The sequence below is a fragment of the Corvus brachyrhynchos genome, unplaced genomic scaffold, assembly GCF_000691975.1.
Source record: "Corvus brachyrhynchos isolate BGI_N302 unplaced genomic scaffold, ASM69197v1 scaffold200, whole genome shotgun sequence".
NCBI classification, from domain to species: Eukaryota; Metazoa; Chordata; class Aves; order Passeriformes; family Corvidae; genus Corvus; species Corvus brachyrhynchos.
In genome coordinates, this window is record NW_008236184.1 from 1,593,703 (window position 1) to 1,603,466 (window position 9,764).

At 38.7% G+C, this 9,764-nt stretch overlaps 2 protein-coding genes across 3 annotated transcripts in view; both read left to right on the forward strand.

Moving 5' to 3' along the window:
* BNIP2 (BCL2 interacting protein 2) overlaps positions 1-4,234 on the forward strand; it is a 21,993-nt gene extending 17,759 nt beyond the window's left edge. The window contains exons 10-13 of the transcript XR_001863017.1: positions 104-239; positions 733-837; positions 2,134-2,260; positions 3,930-4,234. The gene's annotated coding sequence lies outside the window, so the exon portion shown is untranslated. The remainder of the gene's footprint in view (positions 1-103; positions 240-732; positions 838-2,133; positions 2,261-3,929) is intronic.
* The window catches only part of GTF2A2 (general transcription factor IIA subunit 2), a 13,036-nt gene extending 8,736 nt beyond the window's left edge, over positions 1-4,300 (forward strand). Inside the window, exons 1-5 of one of the 2 annotated variants that reach the window (XM_017737496.1) lie at positions 1-18; positions 104-239; positions 733-837; positions 2,134-2,260; positions 3,930-4,300. In XM_017737496.1, the coding sequence (XP_017592985.1) occupies positions 168-239; positions 733-837; positions 2,134-2,260; positions 3,930-3,955 (330 nt within the window). In that variant the 5' untranslated portion in view covers positions 1-18; positions 104-167 and the 3' untranslated portion in view covers positions 3,956-4,300. The remainder of the gene's footprint in view (positions 19-103; positions 240-732; positions 838-2,133; positions 2,261-3,929) is intronic. The other variant, XM_017737490.1, reaches the window with a different exon arrangement.
* The last annotated feature ends 5,464 nt before the right edge of the window (positions 4,301-9,764 follow it).

The window sequence follows — 9,764 nt, forward strand, 5'->3', positions numbered from 1 at the left end:
TGGGTGGCCTCTTACACTGTGCGTGCCCTGCTGTGCGTGTGCCTGGCCGGCTCGGCTTTGCGCGTAGAGGGCTTTATTGTTATCTTTGTTTGTTTTCAATGAGAGCGAGGACAGCACAGGCGCGCAGCCGTGGATGACCAGGACGTGTCCAGCCCTCGCCGTGAACCATGGCCTATCAGCTGTATAGGAACACCACGCTGGGGAACAGCCTTCAGGAGAGTCTGGATGAGCTCATACAGGTTGGGGGCTTGGGGTCTGGGCGAGTAGCTTAATAAAGACGGAGGTTTTTATCTGAACGGCTTTGTGGTTCCTGGATCGGGGTACTTATTGACAATGTTTGGGAAACTTACTGATTGAAATCATAAGGGTTTGGTACTCTATTCACTTGTGATGTCTTTTTCTTTACATTCTGGGTGAAGGAAAGTGTTTTATGTAAAGTGGCATAATCTCATGTGGCCCAGTAAATGAACAGCCAGGTTAAGCTGGAACATTGCAGTCAATTTGCTGCTCGTCCAGTTATTTCCAGTAAATATTTATTATAAGAGATCTTTGTGTAGCACAGAATTTAAATACAAAAATGGAAATAAATACAGGAACAATATTTCTGCTGATTGATCTTCTAGAGATTTGCTTCATGTGAACTTTGTTTTGATGTTTTAAACTTTTACTGCATGTTTAAACTTACTTTGAAACAACTCAAAACTTTTTTTTTTTTTTTTTAAACTATTTTAGTCACAGCAAATCACACCTCAGTTGGCCCTTCAGGTGCTACTTCAGTTTGATAAAGCTATAAATTCAGCACTGGCACAGCGAGTCAGGAACAGAGTCAATTTCAGGGTAAGGAAATTATATCTAATAGTTTTACATGAAATACAGGAGCTCAGTGTTGATGCAGAATGTCATTAAAAGCTGTGTTCTCTAAACAAGAACTTAAGAAGGTCCATTTTGGCTCTAATAATGACTGTTTACATGTATATTCTACATGCAGTTGTAAGGTTCGTTACCTAGTTCTGCCAGGGATCTTTTGAATGAATGCAAAAATTAGACGATGGAATCAGGGAAGAGGGAAATGCTTTTTTGATGGATGACATTGCCATCCTCAGTGTCTTGCAGATGAGGAGGGAGATTTTGCTTCTCGCAGCTGTCCCTAGCAAAAGTGAGGTGAGGCTAGATTTTCAGCCACGTGAGTAATGTGAAGAGAGAGTTTTAGATCTACCCTTTCACTGGCTCATTTTGTAGCTATTTTCTGTAGGTATCATAGAAAAATAAGTTTGGGGGAGAAGGGGATTCCCAGTCAGCCACCCTAATTGATGTTCGATAGCCAGCAAGTTGTTAAATGTCAGCTTGAATGTAATGTTAAGAAAAAAAAAAAAAAAAACACAAAACCCAGCTTCCTGTTAACTTTTGTCATAATACTTCCCTACATTCTGTGTAGAACACATGAATGATATGGGCTCCTAAGATGTTAGATTTTTAAACAATATAGAGATGTTAAAAATAGCATAATTTCTCTAGCGCACTTAACTTGTTTTGTATGTGTAGCATGGTATAGAAAACAGTTTAGCATGTGTTTAGTGGATAAATTTAAAAAATGTTACTTGGAGTTTAAGTTCAAGAATATCCATTTAAAATATGTAGAAGTGAAGGCCACAAGTTTTCCATATTGACATTCTCAGTAATACGTCAAATAGGAGGGATACCCCTTTATGTCACATATGTCAGTTTTGTCATCATTTTTTATTGAAGCTACTACTTTAAGCAATTACAGAATCCACATCTTGTTATGATCATTGCTGTAGCTGATTTTTCTTATGGCCCAATATTTTAAGAAATTTTTTCTGCTACTGATCCTTTGTACCCATTAGAAAAATTGTAAAACTTCTTAGCCTGCCTGAGGAGCCTCCCCTTGGATAACCTGTAACATCACTGGTCTTGAAAATTTCAGCCACTGGAGGGCATTTAAACTCCAGTTTTCCTCAGAATTTCTTGCTTGCCAGTTTGTATGCATTCAGGTCCACTGTTGGCTTTGTAGCAAATCTTGTTCTAGAAGGGGCATAGTTCAGTAGATACTCATCATATTTTCTGTTGCTTTCGAGATGCGTCCTATTGAAAATGTCTTTTGTCTTTTTATAGGGGTCTCTGAACACTTACAGGTTCTGTGACAACGTATGGACATTTGTACTGAATGATGTCGAATTTAGGGAGGTCACTGAACTTGTGAAAGTGGATAAAGTGAAAATTGTAGCATGTGATGGAAAAAGTAAGTATGAAATACGATATAAATAGGCTGAGACATGAGACTTGGTTGTTTTTAGAAAGCTTTGACCAAGTGTTTTACTAAAGCCAGATTGATTGTATGACTTAGACAGAAGTAGGGCTCTGCATTCCCTTTTACATCTGATGAGAGATGAAACAAAAGCCAGCTAAATGCTTCCCTGACTCATAAGCATGAGGTAGAACTGCGTTAGGGACTGCTGTGCACCTGGTGTTGGGAAGTATGTAATACTAGAGCAATTAGAAAGTCAGAAGTAATCTTTATTTTTTGTGTGGTGAGTTTTCTAGTATTAACCTGGTTGTTAGGATAGCACCATGTTTTACTGAATCTGAAGGGTGCTTCAACTGTTTGAGCAAGGAATTGTCTGAGAAAAGTATCTAAGCATCATTCTCTGGATTTGATAGTTGAGGACACAAGCCCATGAAAAGCTTATGCTTGCATTTGCAAGTCATAAGACTTTCTTGTTGCCTAACAGACCCTCTGTATATACACTGCTTGTGGGAGTTTACAATCCATATCTGCTTGACTGGATTACTTTGTCCATGTTCCTTGAGATTCTTTACTGGAAAAAGTAATTTAGTGACTTTTGTGACAAACTGCTTTATAACTTTCAAAACCATCAGTGTGGCAGAGTATTGCTAAAGTTGTGTGAAATGGTGCCACTTGTTTCGTCCTTGGAGAGTGATGCTGAAAGCAGGAACTGACCATGGAAAAGGCTTTATTTAAATGCACCATAGACCTCTGAAACAGGTTCTTCATGGCTTCCTGATCCTGGCACGATTACAATAGTCACTTCAAGTTGTAGTTCTAAAGAGTTGACAGAATTTATTGTTTGCCCAACTTCTCGTATTAGCCAAGCATATAATCTTACTGCTTAGTTTTTGTGTGCTTATTATAGCTAGTGGAGGAAACCTTACTTTCCAGGTATTAATCGTTTTCATTCTTGATAAATTGTGCAGATAAGATTTAAACAACTGGCTGACTTGAAGTTGCTATTAACATTACAACTGGTTTTTATTTCCCACGAGAAGTTGACTTGTTGAAGGAATAGTAGTAAACCCTGGCTTGTCGTTCTCCATATTTGAGTTACATACTTTTTCCACAGCTCTAAAACCAAGAAAGCAGTAATGGTAGTGTATCAAAAGCAGCACTGGTGTTAATTGGTGATTCTGACAAAGTGGTGATTCAGAACAGAGAATTGTTCTCAGTTGCTTTATGAAGATCACGCTTGTTCTTGTATCTATTTCAAAATGCATAATAAGCTATAGCCCACACTCCATCAGAGCTTATGCTGCTGCATGTGCAAAAGCCTCTCTCTTTAGCAGCTCATAGCCTGATGCGCTTGTGGCTGACTGCAGTGAAGGGTCTGTGTATCACTACGTGTTAGAGCAAAGCTTTTAGTATTTTTAATGCATCTGTGTGCACAGCCCTGGAGTTTTGTGCTGGCTCTTTTCAGTGTTGCTAAGTGAAGGGAAACAGCACAAGCAGTTCATGCATGGCATTGAGAGCAGCAGAGGGAGTTGGGTACGTACAGAACATGTTCTACAATGCTTGGGGAACGCTTTAGAACTTGGGGAAGGTATTAGAGAATGCTGTTGGTTCCCTGTTTTCAGTGGGGGTGTGTATTAGTCTCACTTTCTCTTTTCTTTCCTAGACACTGGTTCCAATACTGCAGAATGAATAGACCTGTGGTTTGTCTGCAATATTTTCTGTTAATATGCAGCACTTTCTGGAGAGAAGCATGGAAAGGGACTGATAATACTCAATTCTTGTGATGCAGATGTGAGTTAATCCATACTAGAAAGCGTCACAGAATGACAGCAGAAGAAATACCTGTAGCGTTTCTTCAGTTCACCTTATAGGGCATGAATACAATGTTACCTTTTTTTAAATTACAAGAGATACTGTTGTCTTTTTTTGTTCAAAATAATTTCTGTAATAAACTTTTATTTAAAAACTTTTGAAAGAGCAATCATTGGAAAACTTTGTTTAGAAACTAGCATTAAATACCATGTTATCCCAAAATTTTCTAAGTGTGTTTAGAGAAATGTTGCAAATGAAAAAGTCTTTCAGTTACAGGGTTCTGAGTGTGGTTGCACTGTTAAGTATTGCAAGAAATGGCTGTTCCAGAATGATGGAGGAGGACATCAGCAAAAGCTTAGCAGTTTGTGCTGGGCAGCTTGTTTGTGTGTTTGTGACTGCATCTTCCTCTCTATAAATAGCTCTGCTACGTGCCCTTTGCTGCAAACTGCAGATTGGTAAGTAACCATTTTTGAAACCAAAAGAACAGACAGTTGCTTTTATTTCAACAGCACAATTAAGTGTCTGTTTTTAATCTTGAAGGATGCAAATGTGTATCTGTACCATGGTTTTCTCTTGTTCCTACGTCAGACTCAATCTTCTAGGTTTAAACTTCTTTTGTTCTCTAATAATCATGTGGTAAACTAAATTTCAACCCATAGAAGTATAAAAATTTGTTCTTTCTACCTCCAACTACTTGTAGTCTCTTCCTGTCTTTAGACAAACTTCTCCATCTTGAGTTCTCTGTAGCATATCTTTTATTTTGTTCCAATTAAGTGTGCTTTGGAATCATAGAATGACCAGGATTGTAAAGAACCTTTAGGATGATCTCATTCCAGCCCCCTTCCATGGGCAGGGACACTTTGCATTATCTCAGGTTGCTCCAAGCCTGGTCCAGCCTGGCCTTGAGCACTTCCAGAGGTGGGGCAGCCACAGCTTCTCTGGACAACATGGTCTAGTTATCTCATCACCCTCACAGGGAAGAATTTCTTCGTATTATCTAAACCTACTCATTTGAAGTCATTCCCTCTTTTCCTGTCACTCCAGGCTTTAACCATATTTCTGGGTTGGTGTTTGTCCAGGTCCTGGATCTGCTCTTTCTGTGGAGGAGGTTGTTTCAGTTCTCTGAAGGAGCAGGAAGCAAAGGAAAGTTAAGGGGATCTGGTGCCAATGTTGTTCTGCTTTTTGTTGCTTTGCTCTCCATAACTTCCTTGCCACTTGCTATTTTTTGTGTTTGAATTTCAACTGATCCTGTCAGGTTTATGGGACTAATGTACTTTGTGGTCTTGAAAGATTGAACTTAAAACTAAAAGCATCAACTGCACTTTTGTTATATTAATCTATTGTAATATCCAGTGGAAGACATGTCATTTCACTTGCTAGAGTATCAGCACACTTGCTGCTGCCTGTTATGTTCTTCTTTGCCTGTAGTGTTATGGACTTCTTCATTTATTTGGTTATTTCATTGTTGTTTTTCTTCAGAAAGATCACGATTGCTTCCACTTCTCAGCAGTAGAGAGAAAATAAAATATACCTTTGCACCTTGACATTGAACTGGAATGGATGTTTCTATTTAGAAAGTAAATTAACTTAAAGAAAGTGAAGGAAAGAATAAATACGGTACAGAACTGGCTGTGGATGACTGCCTGTTTAAACATGGTTTCCAAGAAAAAGGATTTTGTCAATTCTATAGGTGTGCAAACCAGGATGTTACCTGATGTAAGCTGTTTGCTCAGTCATGGATGTCAATACCTGACTTCAAATGTTATCTCAGAGGCACAAATTAAATTGCAGAGCAGGAAGAATTTATGATGAATTTCCAGAAGACAAGTTTAATAGGGATCATTACGTACCTTTGCACAATGACTAGGCAGAGTGAGGCAGAGGAGAGTTACTCAAAGCACACATACTTGTGTTTAAGGTTCTTGGCAGCTTAGGGGGTAGGCTCTCAGTCAAGGTCCTACAGATCTGGGTTTGCTTTTCTGTAGTTTAAGACTTTGGGATGGGGAGGAAAGTAGGACCATGTTACAAAGCACTTTAGTAAGACTGTACTGGGAGATGCGAACTTTTTCTTCGCTGTAGCATAAAGGGTGGTCTTTGTTAGGATTAGCCATTATGGCTTAGGATGTAGTAGTTTACAGATCTTTTAATATTTTGGTTTGCATCTTGTGCTAAAAGAACCTGCATCCTTCAGGGAAGTGGAAAATAGTGCACTGAGAGTAGTTAACATTTTATGGTCATTGCTGTTGCAGTCAGAAGAAAAAGAACACCCTAACCCTGCTCCCTAAATCAATTTCACTCATGACTGCAAATACTTTACTGGTATTGTGTTTCTATGGTTCGTGTTTACTTTTTGTTTCTTTAGAATTTATTACCTGTTTTCCTTCAAATTCATTTTCATTGACCCATCTCTTTATTGTAGGGCATCTCAGAGGTGATCATATAAAGTATCAAATGTAGAGCAAGAAGGAAATAGACCCTCCTAAAGTTAAAAAGAACTGTTCATGGACCTGTTGTGTAAGTATGTAATAGGCCAGATGTACCTCATATTGTTCTTGTAAAAATAAAATGAAAACCACTTGGAAATAAAACATAATTTAAAGCCAGGTTTAAACCAGAAAAATCTGTTATTAAATTTCAGAATTATAGTTTCATCTTCCTCCCATGCACTTCTTGAAAGGTAAATTTACAGCATATTTCCTCCTTAAACAAGTGGTGGCTTATTTAGAGTTCAGGTTGTTAGTTAACAATTGATTGTAGACAGAAGCATCAGAAATAATTTTTACTACACAAAGTTAATATTTCTCATATGACTTCCAGTTGGACAGCCCATTATTTTACTGATGAATTTCATATGGGGTTTAACCTATTTTTGGAGGTGATCCTGCAATCTGATGTGATCCTGCTACTTTGGGCTAGAGCTGGTCCTACTCTATTCCAAGGTCATTCTTTTTTCAGTTCTGCAACTAACTGTGGCAAGTTACATGATTTCTCTCTGCTCTGTTGCCAGCTTTCTAAGATTATTTGAGATCTCTGGAAGGCAAAGTTCTGTATTAGAGTTGAGTGGTGGTTTTTACTGCCAGGTGGTTTTTGTAATGGTGAGGAGACTATCACTGTTTTGGCATGTGACTGCACTCATGACATTTCTAATGTCTTTGAAAGAGGACATGCTGAGAACATTCCTTTGTAAGAATCTTTTTGTCTTAGTTCACCTTTAGCGTTTGGTAGTAGGCTCATTCTTTCAGAAGAAATTAGGTCACTACTAAAAGGAAGTGAGTTGAAAATCAATATGCACAAGATGGCCTTTGTTTTCGCAACCAAATCATCTGAGAGGAATTCTGAGTAGTAACACCATCAGAAACAAGGAAATTTCCTTTGGATCGAGAAAATTGGATGTCGAGGTTTACAAGTTGTTTACCTCTCCTCTGCAGGTAATAACGCCAGAACAGTAGTTTTCATCCAAAGCAATGATCTCCCTGAACGGGAGGGCTGCCTAGGCTGTGGTGTTAGATAACTGCTGTCCCTCCTAGTGAGTTGCTAAGCTGTATTTTTGGTATGCTGCCTTCCCTTGATGCCTTCATACTCTTTGGGCAAGCTCTTTCAAATCTGGATAAATGCTTAGATTCTCTGTCTTCAGGTCTAACCAGGAAGGGCAAAGATTGCAGTGAGTAACATTAAAAGAAAAAATACTTTGACCTTGCTAAAAGACTTACTGTGAAACAGATTTGAAGTGGGACTTTCCACCCCCAATCTAAATCCTTGTTCCTGTCTCTCCATCTGTGACATTTTTGTGTCTGTCAATAATAGATGAAACACTGTTATTACAATAGTGTGTACAAGCAATACTTCTTGTTTCTGAGAGAAGAAACAGCTGAAGAAGTTAAACATATTTACAAAGTAAAGGGGATAAAAATTACTTTTGACAAGTCTGTAAGCAACTTGCAAGTACGTATCTTTCTCTACAGGTACATTTGCAAAATAATAGGCCCCTCTGTTGAATAATCTTCCACTGGGATTCCTTCCAGCCCCCGAACACCTTAAGAAATAAATTATTTAGTTCTTACAGACATGGGTTTGGTTTTGATGCAATTCCTTAGAACCGATAAGTATGGGGATTTTTTGTCTCCATGAATATGCACATTTTCCCTCCATTTTTCAAGGGAAAAAGACAATGCTTTGCCACAGTTAGAAACACAGACCCTTCTCTGCCTGTTTCAGTCCAGAAAATTGAACGTATCCCAGTTCCCCAGTGAACCCCTTGGCAGTAGTTCACATTTTGAGCTAATATGTATTAATTTAAAGTATATGAAAGAGTTCTAACAAGCAAAATCAGGTTAGGCAGTAGTGGTTCAATGCAGTCTTCTATGGGGGGAGACCTGAATTCTTAACCTAAGTCATCAGAGAAATTTTGTTTTTCTAAAAGGATGTACTAGACATGGAGATAATTTCTATTTAATGTTGAATTTGCTGCTGAAACCATTTTTAAAAGTTGTATGTTACTATCAGGTTAGTATAAAGCTTTAATCTCTTTAGCAAATGTCTGCTTACCTAAGCTGGAAACAGTTCCCCCCAGGATCAGTAATCCTATTACTTTATTTGCTCTTTTTGCATAAACAAATGCCCGGTGATACACTGGGTATTTATGTTTGAGAGCTTTTCTTGCCAGTACTTGGAGTTGTTGTCTATAATGTGTGCTGTGAAATCACCATGGCATTTTAAAAATCACTATTTTACAACCAAGTTCACTTTAAAATGTCTAACAAAATTGCAATGATGCACCTTTTTGAGTCAGTTACTTCATCTTCTCATCCTATTTAAATCAATGTTTTAAAGATCTGTGTGACTGCAGTCGTAACTTCATCTAAACTTAGCCTGGTGTTACGGAATTGCTTCAGATGTTCTTTGTATAATGCCAATTCTCCACTGTAGACCTTAAATTTGTAAGAAGACCTTAAATTTATAAGTTTACTTAGAAGAAAGTTACTTGAATTTTTTTTTTAATATATAAAGACAACAGCATTAATCCCTCAGCATTACAGGTAGTGAAAAGCTCTTGGATCCATGGGAAGTGGCTAGTTTTAATATGAGAAGGTGAGAAAAACACATGTAGGTAAAATACTGAAGTTCACAAATCTTTCTTTCAACTTCAAGAAACTTAAGAAAACAATGTGTTGGATGAGTGGTTTGTTCATTGGTCATTACTGGATATGGTAATTACAGTATTGAAATATCACCAAATTTTTTTTTTGGGGGGGCGGGGAGGTGAGGGAGAAGAGAGATACAGATCTTAGAAAATGTAGGTTTGCACACCATTGTGTGCATCCCTCTGCCTGTGTTTCAGACGGAGAAGTGGGTGCCTAAAGGGTTAACTGGTATAATGGTCTGCCCAAGAGGGCAAACCATTCTCCTCAGAGGACATAGAATACCGAAGCGCTATTTTAGTATCTTGCATTTTATTGAAGGTTGGGTATTAATGACTAACGGCTTTTGATAGTCAGAGTTTAAAGTGAGGCAAAAGCAGCAGCCAGATGTTCAGCTCGGCAGCGCTGCGGGTGCCAGGAACGGGCGGGCGGGTGCCAGGAATGGGCGGGCGGCTGCTAGGTTCTCCGTGGAGAAGCAAATTGGTCATGGTTTCAGCTCTGCCCCTAGCCGGACCTGGAGGCGGCATGGCCCGCGACCCCACCCCCGC